The following is a 22543-nucleotide window of genomic DNA, read 5'->3' on the forward strand; positions in this document are numbered from 1 at the left end:
AAATTTGTTTTTTTCTATCATATTTGCAAAATGTATTGTATAGTACGTATTATTTTTCTTTAATTAAGAAAAAGTTACTTAAAAAACTATAATATAAAATAATTACTCTAATGTTTCGAGGAACAACAACATGGATATCGCCAGGTCACGTCATTTTTCTCGAGCGGACGGATTCGCTCAGCTGCAACAGAGGACGCAAACAGCTATCGGTATACGCTCTTTCTCACACTGCTTCTTACCTATAGCGCTTTTCATCTATATGCACGCGTAATTTGTTTGATCACCAGGCAGTTGGAAAATTTCACCAAAAAAAACCTGTCTTTTTTAGAATATTTATTTTTAATATTAAAAAATACCCTGTCAAAATAACAATTGCACCTCCCTGTCCGGAAGGAATGTACATAGCTATGCATGTATAGTTGTATATTTTATACTCGTTAATAGTATGTACAGATTCAGATGAAATCTTCTGAAGTTCAGATGCATCCCCTGAAAATAATCCTGGAGCGCCCATGCAAGTATCTTGCAGAGTTAAAATCGCCCTCAAATCGCCTGGCCTGTTTATTTTATTTATATTTGAATATTTAAATTTACTTTAAAGTCACTTCAATGATATTTTTTGTAATAACAATTTTTACCATTTTGTTTAATTTTGGGGGGGGGGATTCTTGGGGAAAATAACCGCTACCCTCCAGCCAGACTGGCATTTTTGTATTAGGCTATCATGGAAGAGTCACCTGAAAAATTTTCAGGTTGCCTAAAATACCTACTCAAAAATGTCTCACAGCTCTTGGACCATTTGGTGTCCCGATCAGGTACAAATCGGTACGCGTCGTCAGACCCCTGAAAATCGGGACACCTGGCAACGCTGCTACATGTTGCAGCGTTGCCAGGTGTCCCGATTTTCAGGGGCCTGAAGACGCGAAAAGCAAAATTACTTTAATTATTAAAGTAATTTTGCTTTCCTTAGTTACATACTATGACCAATAGACCAATACATCTACGTATTAAACAACAGGTTTGTTTACAATCTCATTATTTATTTAATTTGTTTTCACTACCTCGTACCAGATGGTAGTCTCCGCTATCAAATGATATAAAAGACGTCCGCAAAGGTTCTTTAGATCGTCTTCTATAGGTAAAAATTCTGACTTGTCTAATTTTCTTAAATTTTCTGGGTGAAGATGCATAAGCAAAAATTCAGCACACCTATCCCCATCGTATCCTTGGACAAGTTTATTAGCGAATTATCTTATGTAATCGCTAATAATTATTATTATGGTAGGGGAGCCCAAGCGGGGATTTTTGTCTATAGTTACTCGAGCGCGTCAGATTATTACATGGGGAGAAACATTTTACCCTGAAAATGTAAACCTACATTATGGTAGAGGTTTCAGGGTAAAATGCACCTCTACCATATTATATTGGTTCTTAATGCAGGGGAGTTCGTTAAGGGGGGACGAAAAAAAATATATCCTTAGAAAAACTCGAAATTGTCAGATTAAGATAAGGTAAGTTAAGTAGGTATAGTATTTTTACTACAAAAACGTTATTACGTAGGTCAAAATTTTTGACGTAAGAGAACTGTCAAAACATTAGAATGTGACTTTTCATTATTGCTATGTTTATTATAAACACGGCAATAATGAAAAGTCACATTCTAATGTTTTGACAGTTCTCTTACGTCAAAAATTTTGACCTACGTAATAACGTTTTTGTAGTAAAAATACTATACATGCAAAACAGTGTATATTTCAAAAACTGACGAATTGAGCGGGGAAGGAAATGGGTGAGTCCCAAAGATTTACAAAGAAGCGAATATTTCGCGAAATGAATGACAAATCAAAAAACTAAATACACGTGCTCAATATTTTTTTAAAATCTATCGAATGATACCAAACACGTCTTCCTATGAAGAGGGGTGGGGGGTAAATTTAATATTTTAAATACGAATCCCGCGATATTTCGCAAAATGAAAATCAGATCGAGAAACTGAAAAATACACTAATTCAATATTTTTGAAAAATCTATCGAATGGCACCAAACACGACCCCTTACGGAAGTGGGGTGGGGGTTACTTTAAAATCTTAAATCAGAACCCCCATTTTTTATTGCAGATTTGGATTCCTTACGTAAAAATAAGTAACTTTTATTCGAAAGATTTTTTCGAATTATGGAGAGATGGCGCTATAGTCGAAAAAAAACGATTGTTGGAAATGGAAAATTAAATTAAAAATGGAAAGTCCCCACTAAAATGGAAAACTTTTACTTAACTGTTTTTGGCTTTAGGACCTACTCTTCACAACCCAATAGGTCCCCATAACGCTCGAGTGACTGCACATTAAGCATACTTTGCTCCCCTACCATTAGCTAATTAAAAGTTTAAAAGTAAATATACCTTGTATATTTATCTATTAACGGTATTACATATTTATATTAGGTGAGGTTAGGAATTGTCACCGACTAGTCGCCGACAGGTACCCGCGAACGCACTTAATTGTGGATCGCTCGTTATGTTTAGCTATCCAAACGTATCGTATGATATAATATTAATTAATATTTCAAACAGTATATCCTTTTTTTTTGATACGACTAATAGTTGGGCAGTTTTCGTAGTTAACAAGAGGGCAGATTTCTATACACTTCAGTTTATGTATAATATTTTATAGAACCTAGTTGCCAGGGGCGTGCGGTGAAATTTGAACCCAGGGAAACAATTTATAAAAAATTGTAAAAACTCAGTTTAACTATCCTACCATTTTTCGCAAACTGGTCTATAACTTCAGTGTACAAACGTGGATATCAATGGCGGTTATCCCTTTAGGTCAATTGGTCAATGACCTCCCTGTAATAATTGTACAATCAAACAATTATAATGTAATTATTTCCTTGAAAAAAGAAAGTTTTCTGTATTAAAAATGTTCGGAAATAGTATCGTTCAAAGTTAAATTTTTCTTTTATTGTATTGACTTTTCAGTCATTTTGTTGTTGTAAAATATAGCGACAAAGATGCCGCCAGAAGATTACCGATAAATAAACATGAAATACGAGCTGTTTGACGGTACCGAAAAGCCAAATTTATCTTTGACTGGAACAGCTAAATACGAACATTCACGATGGTCAAGAAATTTATTTGACCTCACTGTGAGAATACAGCATTGCTAATCCGAACGTTCACGAAAATACGCATTTATATGAAAGGTGGTACCAACTCGTGGTCATTGACCGTAGGTGGTAGGTATCGTTTATGTACTTTGCCGATGTCTACAGTGGAAAGTGAACGTTGCTTTTCTACGTTAAAACGCATATGGGAGAGGACAGGTTGTGTGCTTTAGCTATGTTAACTATGGAGAAATCTTTAATTCGAACGATCACAAATTTCAACGAGCAAGTGATCGATCATTTCGCAAAATCTAAGGCCAGAAGAATCGATTTACTTTTTAAATCCGCATAAAAATGTAAGTTTTTATTTATTTTAGGTTTCGAGTTTAAGTAGTTTGTTGATATTCTGGCTGTTATAATTACATATTATATCATACTATTTATCTGATTTATTTGACAATTAGTAATGAAGACTTGTTCCTTTTACTTATTTCATATTTACTTGTCAAATAAAGATCCGCTTAAATTTAAACAGCATACTGCAAAATAAGTTATAAGAAACCAATACAGATGATGGAATAAGAAATTATTTAAAATGGGATTTGTAGGTTTTGTTTTTCCAAAAAAATCTTGAACCACCGGATATGACCTCCCCCTTCACTTACAGACCAGCTGCCACTGGTGGATATTGTGACATTTTTTAACCAGATTATTGTCAATTGCTAAAAGGTAAAAATTAGAGAGTCGATCTGGTCCTGTCGAGTTTCGCAAGTAAGTCTTTAGTTGTTTTAGAGTTGAAAAACCACGTTCTACAGAGTCACTAGTAGTTGGAATGGTCAGTACTAACTCGCATAATTTCACTACCTCCGAATATGCTTTGTCCAAAGAAGTTGGTTTTAAAAACATTAGTAACTCACTGGCATTATTTTTCCATTAAATTTGTTGGAATATTTGATCTAAAATCTGATAGTATAGTCGGCGGTAGCACGATTCAACATCTCCAACATTAGCAGTACGTATGTGTTTCCATTTAGACTCAAAACTTTCCATCATATTCCAGCATTTTTCAAATTCATCTCTCTTTTTTTAATAACATCTTTAAATTTGCTAATTTTTTACATAGTAACTAATCTCGTTTATCTTGCTTTGCAATACATTAAATAAATTATCCGAGAATGGACATGTTTCAGAAAAAAGCAAGATTACAAAATCAAAATTAAAATCATTTTTTAAACTATCCAAAACTCCTCTCGAGCTATTTATTATTTATTTATTTATTATTTATTTACTAACGGGATAAACCCAATACATACAAAATACAATAAAGCAGAGCTTTCGTCATAATAATGAAAATATAAAATTTAGATACACGTAAAACTACAACTATAAAACACAAACATAAAAATAAAAAGAATATAAATTATTTTCAAATGATGAAAACAACTGACCAAAACCAACTGAACAAAATCAATTATAACAGTTAAATCTATTTAATTTTTTTTTAATTCAAAATTCAAGACGCCCGAGTTCTTGTTTAATAAAGGAAACTGAAGAACCAAACAGATCTATTAGATGACTAAACTTGTTTCCATACACGGTCAATCTACCAATTGGTGCATATTGACCATAATTTGTAGCATGCCGTTGTTCCTTGAATATTTGTGGATTTCGTGTCGATCTAGCAGGTATATTAAAGTATACAAGACTTAACAATTCTTCGGAGTTAATAACACCAGAGATAATTTTGCGAAGATACCAAAATATCCAACATGACTCTTCTGCGTTCAAGATTTTGTAAATTTAATCTCATTAATATATTGTCATAAGTATATAATTTCTAACTGTTAAACCCATCTTAAAAGCTGCAAAACATAAAAATTTGTTTTGAACCTTTTCAATATTTAGGATTTGATATGCATAACTAGGTGACCAGATAATAGAACCATATTCAATAATTGATCTCACGATACTGCAATATAAGATTTTTATTGTGTAAATTGACAAATCTGTTGATGAACGTAATACAAAACCCAACATCTGAAATGCCTTCGAAACAATATGGTCAATGTGAGAGTAAAATGTTAATTTACAATCAAATATTATACCTAAATCCCCAATTTCGTTCACACGTGTGACAGGAGTATTATTAATAAAATATTGATGGTGAATAGGCGAATGGGATCTAGCAAAAGTTATTAAAAAGCATTTATTAATATTAAGTTCCATATCATTTCTACCACACCACTCATAAAAATCATTTACTTGTGACTGAAGCTGAAAAATGTTATCCTCATTATTGACAGTCTTATATATTTTAACATCATCAGCGAACATTAAAAAGTTAACTTCCTTAAAAATAGAGTGAACATCATTCAAGAACAAATTAAATAGAAGGGGGGCACAGTGGGAACCTTGCGGTACTCCAGATGTAGCTGTAAACTTAAACTTTACACTTAAACTTCGATTATTCAGGTAACTTTGCATCCAATCAAAGAGACTTCCAGAAATACCATATGCTGTAAGTTTTGCAAGTAAGATATTGCAGATGTAGCTGTAAACTTAAACTTTACACTTAAACTTCGATTATTCAGGTAACTTTGAATCCAATCAAAGAGACTTCCAGAAATACCATATGCTGTAAGTTTTGCAAGTAAGATATTATGATTGACCTTATCGAACGCTTTAGAAAAGTCAGTATCGATGGAATCTACTTGTAACTTGTTTTCCAAAGCAATAACAATGTCATTCTGATAAAGAAGTAAATTAGTTACTGTAGATTTACCTTGTACAAAACCGTGTTGTTCATTCACCAGAATACTACTGAATTCACAAGTAAGCTGCTTAGTAACTAAATAATCTAATAATTTTGGAATTGCTGATAAAGTACAAACTGCTCTGTAGTTTTCAACATTTGACTTTGAACCAGATTTAAATATGGGTTTTACGAAGCTATTACGTTTCCAGCAATCAGGGAAAACCCCTTCTTGCAAAGATTTTTTGAAGAGTATATATGTTACAGTTCAAGTTGATTATCCAGTTGGAGTTGACTCCAACTAGTTGGAGTCAACTCTAACGGCTGGTTTCAGTAAAAGTTGATTATAAATATAAAATGAAGATTTATATTCAACATTTACTAGTAAAAGTAGACTCCAACTAGGAAAAGTATACTCTTCCCAATGCCATTTAGTAAAAGTTGATTCTGATTCACACAAACAGCCGATTCTAGAAATTAAATGTTACTGAATATGTTCAAATTAGTCTAGGCTCTATCGTCGCCCCCGTTAGGTAAACTACTCCGATTCGAATTTTTGCACAAAATTACTCAAAAAGAGGTCCTTATAACAAATCTACTGGGTGCCAGGCAGTAGATCGATAAATTGTTTAAACAATTTTTTTAGACAAATTCACAAAAATAATTTTTTCACTTCGAACAATTTTTTTTAGATCATTTGGGTTATTCTGAACAAAAATAGTTATTTTCCTAACAAGTGCAGAAAGTCATACTTTTCCGCACGCGTCTGCAGTTTGCCGAACGACGCGAAGCGGGAGTTTGGCAAGCAGTCGAGTGCGGAAAAGAGACTTTCTGCAAGCGTTAGGAACAATATTTTTTCTACGAGTCTTTAAAAAATGACCAAATCTTAATCAATTAATTTAATTAATATGAAAATACATACACAAATTAATTCTTTGACAAGGTTGTCAAAACCAAACTTTCAGCATAATTGGTTAGCATGACGACGATCTTGGTTTCCATGACGACGATTCAAAATCACTGTTATTGTCTACTGATTTGACTTTCGAATATTATGTCAAAATTATTTTATTTCATCGAATTCTCGCGTTAATTTCATTAAAACATGAACACAATAAGATATATTTGAAATAAATTAGTAAATAATATCTAAATATTAGTTTATTGTATATATTATAATTACTTTAAGGCCATATTAACATATCTAAATTAACACGCGTGCGGAAAAGTAAAACGCGTGCGGAAAAGTAAAACTCGTGCGGAAAAGTAACACGCGTGCAGAAAAGTAAAACTTTCTAAACTAAAACGCGTTCGCGAAAGTAGACATTTTTGCACGCTCGTAGAAAAAAAGTATTTTGTGATTTTTCTCTAAAATTGATTGTTGTCGAGTTATACGCGATTTAAAATTAGAAAAATACGAAAATAGCCATTTTCAAGGCTTAATAACTCTGTTAAAATCCATTATTATGAAAGTCAGAAAGTGACCAAATCAAAGTTTATAGCCCCCTCTACCAGATCCAGCAGAAATGTTTGTCACTATTTTATTACTAAGCTTTATCTTTAATTATTAACAATGAGCGCTAAGTGCGTATTAGGCGGCCGTCAATGGTGAGTGCTAAAGAGATGCACCATTCCAGCCGTCCAATGGTGAATCTCACTCGCACTCACAGTGACGGCCGCCTCAATACACGGTTAGCGCTCATTGTTGATAATTAAAAATAATATCTTATTAATGAAATAATGACAAAAATTTCTTCAGGATCTTATAGAGGTAGCATTAATCTTTGATTTTTTTAGTTTCTGACTTTCATAATATATAATATCGTATGACATTTTTGCCTTTCGGACAGTTCCGACACCAATTACATCTTTAACCCTGTTTCAAGTAACTAGTGTCGATGTAACTAGCCCAGGGGGACCGACGGCTTAACGTGGTCTCCGAGGCACGGTGAGACGGCTCGTGTCATTATTGGAAATGAAAATGGTTTGTCTTTAGCAGGGCTCGAACCCCCGTGCACTGGCGTATGAGGCCAGCGATTATGCCGTTACTCCACGGCCGCTCGCTCGACTTTCACAATAATTATCTTTAACCAAGTTATTAAACCTTGAAAATGGTTATTTTGGCGTTTTTCAAATTTTAAGTCGCTAATAACTCGACAACAGTCAATTTTAGAGAAAAAAAAAAGGCCCAAAGGATCTAAAAAAAATTTTGTACGAAGTGAAAAAGTTACACACACCGGCAAAATTAGCCGAACACCTTAAAAATGGGACATGTTTGATGTCTCGAATTTCCTAAACCTGTTGTCCGATTTGAGTGATTCTTTTAGTAAGTTATAGCCTTATTAGTTAAGAATATCGGTGTAATAATATTGTTGCTAGACAGGTACATGTCATTTTATACCAGGTGTTACAATCATACTGTGTTTTTTTCTTAAAGTTCGGAATACCCTGTGGAATATTCTAGTATATATAATATTTTAAAATTAAAACTCGATTGTAGATTTAGGCTTTCTTAACATTCTCTTTTTTGATTCATTTGCTTATGTTGGAAAATAAAAAAAGTTATGTGCTTTAACAACTAGCCATGTTTTTTATCAATAAATCCTCATAGTAGGGGAAGAAAGTATGTTAAATTTGCAGTTTGTAAAGATGTCTCCTATTTAAGATTTTAAAGTAATCCCCCAGCCCACCCACCTCCGTCGGGGTCGTGTTTGGTGCCATTCGGTAGATTTTTGAAAAATATTGAATAGGTGTATTTTGCAGTTTTACGATCTGATGTTCATTTCGCGAAATATCGCAGGGTTCGTATTTAAAATTTTTAATTTACCCCCTCCCCTCTCCGTGGGGTGTCACGAACCTCCACGGAGGTGGGGTGGGGGATTTAATTTTAAATCCTAAATAGGAGCCCCCAATTTTTATTGCAGATTTGGATTCTTTACGTAAAAATAAGCAACTTTTATTCGACACATTTTTTCTAATTATGGATAGATAGCGCTATAATCGGAGAAAAATGATTGTTTCAAATGGAAAATTAAATTAAAAAATGAAAAGTCCCCCACTTTATGGAAAATTTAACTTAACCTTTTTCTGATTTTAGCACATACTCTTCACAATCCAATAGGTTCCCATAAAGCTCGAGTAACTGCAAATTTAGTATACTTTCCTCCCCTATTATGAGGATTTATTGATGAAAAACATGGATAGTTGTTAACGCACATAACTTTTTTATTATCTCACGTAAGTAAATGAATCAACAAGAAAAATGTTAAGAAAGTCTAAATCTACAATCGAGTATTAATTTTAATATTTTACATGTGCTAGAATATTCCACAGGGTGTTCCAAACTTTAAGAAAAAAACACAGTATGATTTGTACACTCGGTATAAAATGATATTTACCTGTCTAGCAACAATATTATTACAACGATATTCTTAAATAATAAGGCTATAATATACTAAAAGAATCACTCAAATCGGATCAGTGGTTTAGGAAACTCGATGCATCAAACATGTCCCATTTTTAAGGTGTTCGGCTAATTTTGACGGTGTGTGTATTTTTGCGAATTTATTTAAAATCATTGTTTATCGCCAAACGTCACTAAAATTATTCATTATTGTACTCATTTGCCCTCATTTTCGGCAGTAAAGTAACACTTTGTTGTATTGAAAGAAGAATGTTACTTTACCTGCCGCGATAATTAATCAAATTAACCGATATTGAATGTAAGTGGTCAATGGCAGCAATCGATTATTTATTTGAGTAAAATTAAAATTTATTTACTTTAATTATTAAAAATATTGTATAAAATTTATCTTATTATTAATAAAATTATTTATGTCAAAAAGTAAAATTCTGTAGTGTTTCGCAATTATATTCATACAAAATAAATCAAATCAAAACTTTACAGATTTAGTAATTAGGTAGGTATACAATATTGATAACTATCGATTAAACATCAATACCGACCATCATGCAAAAGTCATCTGTCATTACTGTCATACGAATTTTTTATTTCGTCTAAAATTAAAAAAATTTCCTCAAAGTTGTAAGTAAGTGTTTTTTATGATTGACGATACAATTTTGTACACACCACCTCAATACTCTTTATCGAACGCGTCTGTTCCTCTGCTCGTAATATCAGACTCGTTCGATAAAGAGTCACTTTACTGACTGACTTTACTGAAATTGGTTAAACAATTTTTCGACCGGGGTACCGCGTGACACCCTGTGTATTTATTATAAATATTGTTATACGGATGTATTTCTTTGAGTAAGTTTGTGCAAAAAATCGAATCAGAATAATTTACCTAACGGGGGCGACGTTACAGACTATATAATAAGTAGTTGAAACGGTCAAAACAAAGAAACGCACACTCATCAAAAATGCACTTGAGATTCTCGTATAATCAACATTTACTGAATCGATCCAGGAAGAGTCAACTCCAACTAGTAAAAGTTGATTTAAATTTTTAAAATCAACTTTTACTGCTCGTTTCAGTTGGAGTTGACTCCAACTAGTTGGAGTCAACTCTAACTGAGAATCAACTTGAACTGTAACATATACAATGGCTTAGATATAGTACAAACACATTGTTTTAATATAGTTAGGAATGCCATCAGGGCCAAAATTTAGTTTAGGAGACAAATTGTGAATACTCTCAAAAATAGTATTAATGTTAAAAGAGCATGAACTCATGTTACCAGCATTTTCAAATTGATATTGTGGGGGGTAGTATTGTGGTCAGTGAACACTGTAGAAAAAAAATTGACGAATAAATTCACAGCTTCCTCCCCAGAACTACTTTGATCATTTCCTAAATATAAATGGCAAGGTACATCATAATTTTTCCTGCGACTGTTTATATATTTCCAAAAAGTGTGTGAGTCACTATTAACTCTAAATTCAGAATCTCTAACATATAAATTATAATGATCTTTACTTAGTCTACTATTGTTGAACATCTTATACCTTTTATGATATTTTTTCTTTTCTATTATTAATCGTTTTAACTCCGGGCTAAACCAAACTGGAAATGTACTTGTCTTACATACTTTTTGAGGAACATAAGAATTTATTGCATGATTGATAATATCGTAAAATTTAGACACAGCGTCCTCAATATTTAAAGTCTTTAGTGACTGCCAATTTATTTCCGACAAGAAATTATGCTATTATGCCTTCTGTATCCCAGTTTCACCATACTCCAAAACACTAATATTTATATACTTATATAAATATTTAATATTTATATAAATAAATACAATAAAATCAATCTTCATAATTCCACAAATAGTCTGGGCTGATTATCGGAGAATAGGCCATTTTTGGGAAAAGTTATTTACCAGCAATTTTATTGCTGGAATCGAATAATAAGATCCTATATATTAATAATATAGGTATGCAAAGTCCTCAGATAGTGTGCTACTTTTTTTATAAACAAAATGGCGCCCGAAAATCGTGATTTTTTCAATTATTGCTCTATAACTCCGAAGATTTTAATTTTACAACAAAAACACTCAAATAAAAATTCACCGTGATTAAATTCTGCATAGAGACGTGTTTTTCCCGATCTGCTCCGATGAAAATTTTCCTCGGAAAATGCGGGTTTTCTTTACAAAATCTTTAATTTTCAAATAAAGTTTTAAATAAGTAATTATTTACCAATAATTAAATAATTTGGTGACTTAAAAGCCTTCTTGGTTTAGATCATAGTTCCAGAAGCTGATAAAAATTAAACGAATATTTTAGCAACAATTCAATTGTTAATTAATAATTTACAGTCGCAATAATAACCAAAATAATTATGATACACCGACCAAACTTTGAAATCTTATAAAGATGAGATGCCTATTTAACATTTTGTCGACAAAATATAATTTTTTTGTTTTTTTGCATAATCTTTAAATGTTTAAAAAAATAGTTATAAACAAATTAACGTTTCTCAGAAAGTTTTTATTATATTGTAATTTTAAAAAATGGCTAAAATGCGCATTTCAAATTTCTTGAAAATGAATGCTTTAAAACTTTTTTGCAACCATTTGCAAAAAAGTTATGAAACAGCAAAGTAAACATACGATTACTAGGGTATTTATAATTTTTTTTAATTCTTTCAAAGCGTAGAAGTGAGTTTAAAGTACAAGCAGTTTAATGGTTCTATTTTAATTAAAGATTATAAATATATTTTTTTGCAATTTACACGCGCGAAAGTAGAATAATACAGTAATGTAGCTAAAATTTTCACTCAGAGCGACGACCGGCCGCGCGAGACGTACACTTTTATAAATAATATATGCTGCGTGTCAGTCGCTTCGAGTTAACATTTTAGCTCCGACTCTGTATCAGGCCTACTTTTGCGCTAAAAATTACAAAAAAAAGTATTTTTAATCTTTGATTAAAATATAACCATTGCACTAATTTTTTACATACTTGGTGAGTAATTAGATTGTACCATAGACTCACTTTTAAGCTTTTAAACAATTAAAACAAATTATAAATAACGGAGAAATCGTATATTTACTTTGCTGTTTCATAACTTTTTTGCAAATGGTTGGAAAAATTTTTTAAAGCATTCATTTTCAAGACCTATGAAATACGCATTTTAAGTATTTTATAAAATTAGAATATAATAAACAATTTCTGAGAAATGTTAATTTTTTATCACAATTTTTTTTTTAAATATTTAAAGATTATGCAAAAAAATGAAAAATTTATATTTTGTCAACAAAATATTAAATAGGCATCACACCTTTATAATCTTTCTAAGTTTGATCAATGTCTCATGATTATTTTGGTTGTTATTGCGACTGTAAATTGTTAATTAACAATTGAATTGTTGCTAAAATATTCGTTTCATTTTCACCGGCTTCTGAATTTATAATCTACACCAAGAAAGCTTTTATTTCACCAAGCTATATAATTATTAATAAATAATTGCTGGCCCAAAAAATTTATTTGAAAATTCGAGATTTTGTTGGGAAAACCCACATTTTCCGAGGAAAATTTTCGTCGGAGCAAATCGGAAAAAACATGCTTCTATGTAGAATTAAATTGGGGTGGATTTTTATTTGAGTGTTTTTGGTGTAAAGTTAAAATCTTCGGAGTTATAGAGCAATAATTGAAAAAAATACGATTTGTCGGCGCCATTTTGTTTATAAAAAAAGTAGCACACTATCTGCGGACTTTGCATACCTATATTAATAATACATAGGATCTTATAATTCGATTCCAGCAATAAAATTGCTGGTAAATAACCTTTCTTTGTACTTTACTAATTAGACCAGCGTATTATAACTATTTTTTTTCAAAATTTAAAGATTATGCAAAAAAAAAGAAAAATTTATATTTTGTCGATAAAATATTAAATAAGCATCTCATCTTTATAATCTTTATAAGTTTGATCAGCGTATCATGATTATTTTGGTTATTATTGCGATCGTAAATTGTTAATTAACAATTGAATTGTTGCTAAAATATTCGTTTAATTTTCACCAGCTTCTGGAATTACAATCTATACCAAGAAAGCTTTGATGTCACTAAGTTATTTAATTATTGATTAATAATTACTTACCGAAAACTTTATTTGAAAATTAGAGTTTTTGTTAGGAAAACCCGCATTTTCGGAGGAAAATTTTCGTCAGACAAATCGTGAAAAACCTATCTCTATGCAGAATTTAATTGCGGTGAATTTTTATTTGGGTGTTTTTGTTGTAAAGTTAAAATCTTCGGAGTTATAGAGCAATAATTGAAAAAAATACGATTTGTCGGCGCCATTTTGTTTATAAAAAAAGTAGCACACTATCTGCGGACTTTGCATACCTATATTATTAATATACAGGATCTTATAACTCGATTCCAGCAATAAAATTGCTGGTAAATAACTTTTCCATGAATTTTGCTAATTAGCCCAGAGTAAAAGTCAGTCGACGAACCCACCATCGTCAAGTGCTAGTAAATTCCATTTAAATTCACTAAAATATCTTTATGTATGCAATGGACAGAATTGCTTATATAGGATAGATATGCCCGAAATTTAACCTCGCTACTCAGCGTGTAACCCCGGTGCTTTTTACATAGGCTGGGGAGAAGCAAATTTGAAATCAGATTATTATGCCGACGTAACTCCGAGTACCACCGCAAAAAACGATCATGAGTCCGCCGGCCCACGTATTACAAGGAAAGCTAGAAGCAGCATGCAGCGCTGCTACGAGTATTTCATCCCTTTGTTATTTACTGTATGACAAAAATAGAGTAAAATACGTTTGTCTTTTCTGGTTGCTTGCTGCTCCTACTATATAATTATTTTGTCTATGCAACCTTAAATCCTGCTTACGTATTTGTACATTTTTTTAATAATCTCAGTTACAAAGTTGGTACGGTATTACCTCCCAGGCAACCAAGAGACGTCATATAAAGACGAGGAAACGTCAGTTTTTGGTTGAATATACACACGTGGTCGAACATTACGTCATATAGGCGTCTTTTGTAGGTGATTTAAAATACGTAAAATTAATGACGTTAAAATACGTTTAAAAAACGTTTTCATTTCAGACAGCCAAGTCTGACGTCACGAAATTGGGAGGAGCTTAAAAGTTACAAAACAAAGGTTATGTTTCATGTTTGTTTCGTCGTTTCATTGTTTATCGTCATATTTTGCCTATTTTCGATTCATTTGGATTTTGTTGGCTGTTTTTTTGTGCATTTTTTAAAACTTTTGTTTGCCATTTGTGAACTTTATAAACTTGCCACAATGCAAAGTGATTATTTAAGGAAATTATTATTGGAAACTCCAGATGTTGGATAAAGTTAGGCGAAACAATTTTTATTTACTGTTCATTTTCCCCTGATATTCATCAATAATGATGAATTTTGCAAGCAATAACATTATTTCTTTTATTGTTTTAGATATTCATTGAAGCTGAAAATAATTGGGGATTTAGATCCATAATAAAATACGATTCAGTCATCAGAATTGGATTACATACAGTAAAGTGCATTCCACCAATTACTATTATAGATATTTATACATATCTGGTGGAGTCTCCTGTCTCACTGTTACTAATCTAAGTAGCAGATGAAAGCATACACAAGCCTTCAGGCACATAAAAGCCTTCACAACTGGATTTGTTTTGAAAGTTGGAGTAAAAATTGTTAATGATTTCGATATTATTGTTGGAAAGGTATGCCTTTATTTTATTTATTTACCATTAAGAAATATATGGATAACAGTATTAGTGTCTTTTGGATAAATTGGTTTTAAATACTAGATTTATTTACGTTTATATATCTGTATGAAACCAGACACATTGTCGTCCTAATTCGTAAACTGTGAAACTCCATAATTCTCTATAATTCTTTGAAAATGAGTTATTACTGCCATGTGTATGAAAAAGTGCCTACTTCTCGTTTCAAAAAGGATGCACATGCATATTTTTACCAGATGAGTAAATAGTGACATCTTCGTGTACACCGTATCTCCCTTGTGGCAAATTTAGTACGAAAAATATACAACTCCCCAGTTTGTCATACCACACGACTGACCTCACTGTTTAGAAAGTGATATTTTCAAGAAAAAGTTGGTGGTAATATTAAATACTCATTAAACAATATACAAATGTTAGTGACATGTGTATCTATAAAATATTCCATTTTAGCATCCTATCTTTTAAAATGTAGTAGTATTCACATTAGTCATATTTAGAGAAATAGTTTTTTGTGTCTTCTGTAAAATTTGGATAAATGGAGATACGCAGTTTACAGATTAGGTCGACGACATGTAATTGCTATGATAGAACAGAGAATAAGTCATGATTGTTTGTTCTAAAATTATATTATATGAATGTTTGATTTTAAATAAAATATTCTCAATCATTGTAAAAAACGCAAATACTCTAATAAAAATAAATTTTTGTAGTTGAAGCATTCCCACAAAGATAAAATATTTTTTAGGTACCCCAAAAAGCTAATGCTAAACCACTAGATGCTTGGGTGATAGCCAGTTCTGATGGCATAGCAAATGCACATTGTATGTGTATGGCGGGTAATGGTGAAGCCTGCAGCCATATTGTAGCAATATTATTTATAGCTGAGTATGCCCACAGCAAGACAGAAGAAGAACCCAATGCATGTACAGATGTTACAGCTATGCATTCTCTGATGAAAAACTAATGAGTTTTGAAACTGTTCGGTCAGAGTGCTTGTTGCTCTCTCTCTAAATGAACTGAAATATAAGACGGCTTTGGCTTCGTGTTGCAGCGATATGAAAATGGTTATTCATTATAATGTACTTCTTCATCATGAGTATTTATGTATTAGTCGTTTAAGTGTGTATTTATTGTGTTAATTACTATCAACGTATAACAGTAATACAGATATGCCTGTGTATTTGTATTGTTTAAAGTATGAGTAATTTTTTTTGAAACTTTTATTTAGCAATATATTACTTATAAACATTCTAACAATAAGCAACTTTGGGGCTCGAAGTAAAAATTGACTTTAGGTCGGTCCAATAGGGCTTTTCATTCACAGTCATTTGTTTCGAGCTCCCTTCATATCTCGTATAATCCGTGTAAATTAATATCATACACAGATTATACAAGGTATGACAGAAGCTCGAAACAAGTGACAATCGATGAAAAGCCCTATGACTGGACCTCTAGTATGGAAAAAACATAACATGTTTGACACAAACCATAGGGCGTCTGTTATAGGGCCTTTCATTCACAGTCATTTGTTTCGAGCTTCTGTCATGTGTCACATAATATTAATATATCTACGTCATAAGTTATTGGTATATAACAAAATGATACAAACCAAAGACGTATGATGTAGATAAATTAATATTATATGGACCCATGACAGAAAATTGCTAATTGCTAAGATTGCTTCTAAGAAAACTACGTTTTTCATATCACGTATTTAAAATGTGATAAAACTTACGTGAATTATGGTGGGACCAATCGACGTAAAAACTACGTTTTTCACATCACGTATTTAAAACGTGATAAAAATGACGTGAATTATGGTGGGACATATTCACGTGATTTTCGACGTCGAAAAAACGTGATAAACTGACGTCGTTTGGTGATAATTATGACGTTTTTTCAACGTTTTGTAAACGATATTTGGTTGCCTGGGATGGAAACCTAGGGAAGCAATGCTTCACTTGCTTCCATGGACCGCACGCCATTGCTAGTGGCCGAAATAAACTGCTTAAAACAAATTTCACACGTTTGCGTCTTTTCTAGTGTGTATTGTCAAATGCATTTTCAAACTTCCGCTTTGACTAAATTGTTTAAAACAAATTTCACACTTGTAAGGTTTTTCTCCCGTGTGCGTTGTTATATGCTGTTTTAAAGTTTGTGCTGTGCTAAATGGCTTAAAACAAATATCACACTTGTACGGCTTTTCCCCTGTATGTGTTCTCAAATGTATTTTCAGTTCCCCTATTGTAATAAACCTCTTTAAACAAATTTGACATTCGTGGGGCATTTCTCCAGTGTGTCGTCTTAAATGAATTTTTAAACTTCCTGAAGTACTAAATGGCGTAACACAAATTTCGCAGTTGTAAGTATGTTCTCCAGTGTGCACTCTCAAATGTTGTTTCAAATGACGTGCTTGGCTAAACTGCTTAAAACAAATTTCACACTTGTAAAGTTTTTCTTCAGTGTGCGTTCTTACATGTTGTTTTAAAGCTTTTGCTGAAAACTGCTTAAAACAAATTTCACACTTCTTGGAAGTTTCTTCTCCGGTGTGTATTGTCATATGTTGTTTTATATTTTCTACGCAAGAAAACTCCTTAAAGCACATTTCACACTTGTAAAGTTTTTCCCCAGTGTGTATTCTGGAATGTTTTTTCAAACATACCTGTCGACTAAATTGCTTAAGACAGATTTCACACTTGTAAGGCTTTTCTCCAGTGTGCATTCTTATATGATATTGCAAATTTTGTGCTGCTTTGAACTGCTTAAAACAAATTTCACACTTGTAAGGCTGTTCTCCAGTGTGTACTCTCGAATGTATTATCAAATGCTTTTTTTGAAAAAATCGCTTCAAACAAATGTCGCACTTGTAACGTTTTTCTCCTGTATGAATTCTCATGTGTAGATTTAAATCATGTTTTCTTCCAAACTGCTTACCACAAATTTCACATTTGAATGTTTTTTCTTTGTCAATTTTTTCTCCAGTGTGTACTCTCAAATGTGTTTTCAAACTGCCTGCTTGATTAAATTGCTTAAAACAAATTTCACACTTGTAAGGCTTTTCTCCAGTGTGCGTTCTTATATGATTTTTCAAATGGTGTGATGCGCTAAAGGGTTTAAAACAAATTTCACACTTATAAGCTTTTTCTCCGGTATGTATTGTCATATGTTGTTTTAAATTATCTGCACGAGAAAATCGCTTAAAACAAATGTCGCACTTATAAGGTTTTTCCCTATTATGAATTGTCATGTGTAGATTTAAATCATGTTTTCTTCCAAACTGCTTACTACAAATTTCATATTTGAATGTTTCTTCTTTTGGAGTATGACTAGTATGTTGTTCTTTATTAGATGAATGTACTTCTATTGTTTTTATAATTTCCAGAGTGTCCTCTTGGGGAAAGTCTAAAATTAAAACAAAAATATATAAATGCATAAAATACAGATCACAAAATTTTCAAATCTTAGTGCCTATTGTGAGGTTTATTTTATTTAGCAATGTAGATGATATACTCGAAGGAATTGTAAATCTCGTAAATAGTTCAGAACTTGGTATAAATCCACAACATAGCAATTTATTAGTATGTAAAGGTTCCAGCGGTAAATATTTCCAAAAAAATATTAACTAATAAATCAATACATGACCCATTCTATTAACCCTTTAAAAGTTCATTCTAAATTCTTATAATTTTAAAATTGCAACCATTACGAATTTTATAAAGCCAGTACTGTAAAATCCCCTTTCTACGCATGTACATGTAAAGCTATTTGTATAACAAGGGAGGGAACTGCTACTTTTCCTCCCGAGAATGAAGTAACCATTCGAGGGAGGAAAAGGCACTTTACTCCCATGTTATACATATGATTTTTCCACCTTCCTCAAATAACAAGTAATTTTTTTATTTTTAAATAATTTATTTATGTAACTAACTCACGGTTCTTAGACATACTATTTAGTAATGTCTAAGAACCGTGTAACTAACTGACAAAATTTATTAGAGCACTAAAACTAACAAGTAGGTACAGTATAACTGCCAACTGTCAAATATAAGTCAAATTATTAATGTAAACATTGTTAAATCAAAATAACAATTTACTGTTTTTACCATTCTGCAAAATACAGGGTGCTCTATAAATAAACGTTAAAATGTATAGATACTTACGTAATAGATAATAGAATATTGTATAGGGCGTCAATAATTTATTTCATCAATGACATACCATGACATCACTTTTACTTTTTCTCCCTAGGGAGTAAAAGTACGACTTTTCTCCCTACAATCAGGTCAGGAAAAGTATACTTTCGGTAGAGGTAGGTGGAAAAATTCCTATTTGTTTGAGACCTAAATTCAAACAGATGTCCGGGAGCCTGGAAATTGCTATATACGTGTAAAGAGAAATCCCGACAAACAATATCTGCTGTCGAGACTTTCTTTAATTTAAATATGAGGCAAGTAGCTGAGACACCAAGTGGAGTGACAAAATGGCATAAATAAACTTTCTTAAAATTACTTAATATCATAAACAATTAAGAATTTATTAACGTAGAATAATTAGTTTAAATTGTTGTTTCTTTGTATTTCCAGGTCGTATAATTTAAAGTTTGTAAATATTGTAAAATTAATAAACTTTGTATTTTCAGAGCAACATCAATTTAGTTTTAAAAAAGTCAAAAGTCCCAAGTCCCAGTCTATAGTGGTGTAAAAAGTAACATATTACATACGTTTTTGACACTCTTTGAAATGGCCACAGGAAAACTTTCCATCGGCTGTTCACACGTAGTGTCACCCGGCTTTCCGTTTCGTTAGTCACTTTAAAAATACCGCAAAAAGGAAGCATCCAGTTAAGTAGCCACTTCCATCTGAATTTTACTGTTTACTACATATTGTGCAACCACCATTTCTTCGCGTCTTAAAGAAGCATTTCCCTATTCTAGAAAAAAAGGACATTTTCTATCAAAGGGTGTAAATACCCATGTAAACTCAGGTAGTCGTCTTGTTATTTTCAAACGCTATTTTAACCATGTAACTGTAATAATTATTATGATTCGGCTTTATAGCCTAGGAAATGAAGCTGAAAAAAATGGCAAAACCTCGCAATTTTTTCGTCCAGCATCGATTTGTACAAAAATTTGGGATTAGGCTCAATACACCCTCTAGTTCATTTTCTATATTGAGCCGTTGTACGCTTTTGGTTTTTTAAGGGTGAAAACTACCCCTAATTGTAAAAAATTATAAAATAACATTTTAAACTTTAATATTGTCAACATTTGGTTCTTATTAGTTACATAATGATTGTTTTATGCTTTAAGATATACTATAATAATATTTACACCCTTAAAACCACCCTTGTTAGAGCTATATATAAAAAATTTACTTATCCTAAAAGAATAATTTCGGCTTGCATCGGTTTACATAAAAATTTGGGATTAGGATCATCTCACCCTGTATTTCATATTCTATATCATGCTTAAGGGCGTTGATTATTTTTAGGGGTGTAAACTACCCCTTATTGTCAAAAATTATATAAAAACATTGTAAACTTTAATATGGGTAAAATTTGGTTTTGATTGGCTAAAAATATTTATTGTTTTATACTTTAGGATATATCATAATATTTCAACCCTTAAAAACCACCCTTAATACCATTACAGTTTTTATAGGTAGATATTTTAATAGATCTATACAGAAAAAATAGTAGAATTAAAGAATTACAAAAACATTTATTTACACAAAAATACGAATTTACAAATATGTACAAATACAAATGGTTTTTTAGTCATCTTCTAATATACGAACCAGGTCTGTGGTATTATACATACATTGAAAATTATCCATAAGCGGACTATCCGAATTTTTCGAAAAAAAAAATCGTTTTATAAACATATCTCCGTCATTTTTGGCGATAAAAAGCTTTTTCAAAAATTACTTTGTACGATTTTTTAAGATTTATAAGACTTTTCAAACTAAATTCCGTAAGGTCCCTTAGTTTTTAATTAGAGTGGGTTTAAAGGGCTCGAATAAGAGGGTGTTTGCTCGTAAATAGAGGTTTTAAACATCCATATCTCGCTAACTGTTCACTGTAATGAAAATCTATGCACAAGAGAATTTTAGTTGTTAAAAAAGTTACGATTTAATAATCTATCATTTTTTTCGTATCTCCAGTATTTTCGGAGATATTTTGAAGTAAAAGGTGAAAAATGGGAAATTCCAAAAAAATAATTTTTCTTTAAACTCCAATTTTTCTAAAATTAGGTCTTTTATATAGGTCAAACTTCTTGGGTGTATTGATAATATAAATATAAAATGAATTACAGAAAGATGAAGACCAATTTTCAATTAGGAGGGTAGTTAGGGGGTTGTTTTTACTGATTTTTTCATAGAGAAAAGCAGGTACCGACCTTTTTTTGATCATAAGTCGCTTAATTTTCAGGCTAGAAACTTCTTATTATTATTTTTTGAAAGGCCTAACTGTATACTTGAAAAAAGATTATTTAAGTTTTCCTCAAAAAATGCAAAGTTTTTCCGTTATTTTACTTTGAATATTTCAAATTATACATTTGACGAAAAAAGCTAACTTTTAACATGCCATATCTCAGTTTGTATTGGTCTTAGATATTACAGAAAAAGAATTTGGTTTGTGTTACTAACAGATACAATTTTGATATCTACAGTTTTTTTGATTAAATGCATATTTTTCCAGGTATTCTCAAAAAACCCTCTAAAAAAGTCGATTTTTTCATCGAAAAACTGTTACTTTCAGGCGCGAATAACTTGAAAAATATTAGTTTTACAAAGAAAATGTAAAAAACATATTTTTCTTAGAATTACTTTTTACATCGGTTTACATGGTTAAAATGTAATGAAAAATTCCCACCCCCGAGATGGGGTGGCAAACACCCCCAAGGTTTTAGCGTACAGCGGCATGATATAGAAAATGATCCTTGGACTATTCCCTACCTTCTGTAAAAATTTCAAGTAAATTCATGCTGGACGAAAAAATTGTGAGCCAAAATGCTTCATTTCCTCGACTATTAGTGTTCGATCGACATTAATCAAATTATTGTAAAAGTAGATTAGTTTAAAAAAAAATTAGGGCACTCGTGGGAGTGCCGACAGAAGTGAAAACTTCTTATAGTATATCAATTACGAGCTCAATGATTTTTCCCCATCCCATGCACAACGTATGTTAAGTATTTATTAAAATGTATAGAACACGCCACTGTTCATGTCATAACTACTGTCACATCGCCATTGTAAAAAAAACAGAATTGATTGTCAAACTACAAAAAGGCGTCATGTACTTTTAGAATAAAAAATATTTAATTCAGATTAGTTTGTCCAGAACAAAAAAAATAAGAAACTAAAGTGTCAAGGGGCTTTCCCTGTGTAATAGCTCCATACTAATGGTCCTTCTAGCCTCAATACCAGTGGAATATTGGTAAATTTTGGACGAATTTCAGCGTCGTTCCAGCATCATATTCAAGATTTG

At 31.7% G+C, this 22543-nt stretch overlaps 1 protein-coding gene across 2 annotated transcripts in view; it reads right to left on the minus strand.

Annotated features, from left to right (window-relative positions):
• Positions 1-17048: 17048 nt before the first annotated feature.
• The window catches only part of LOC126883233 (zinc finger protein 345-like), a 65777-nt gene continuing 60282 nt past the window's right edge, over positions 17049-22543 (minus strand). For both annotated transcript variants that reach the window (XM_050648513.1, XM_050648512.1), the window contains one exon: positions 17049-18457. In XM_050648513.1, coding sequence (XP_050504470.1) covers positions 17076-18457 — 1382 coding nt within the window. In that variant the 3' untranslated portion in view covers positions 17049-17075. The remainder of the gene's footprint in view (positions 18458-22543) is intronic.

This window comes from Diabrotica virgifera, chromosome 4 (genome assembly GCF_917563875.1).
Source record: "Diabrotica virgifera virgifera chromosome 4, PGI_DIABVI_V3a".
Classification (NCBI taxonomy): domain Eukaryota; kingdom Metazoa; phylum Arthropoda; class Insecta; order Coleoptera; family Chrysomelidae; genus Diabrotica; species Diabrotica virgifera.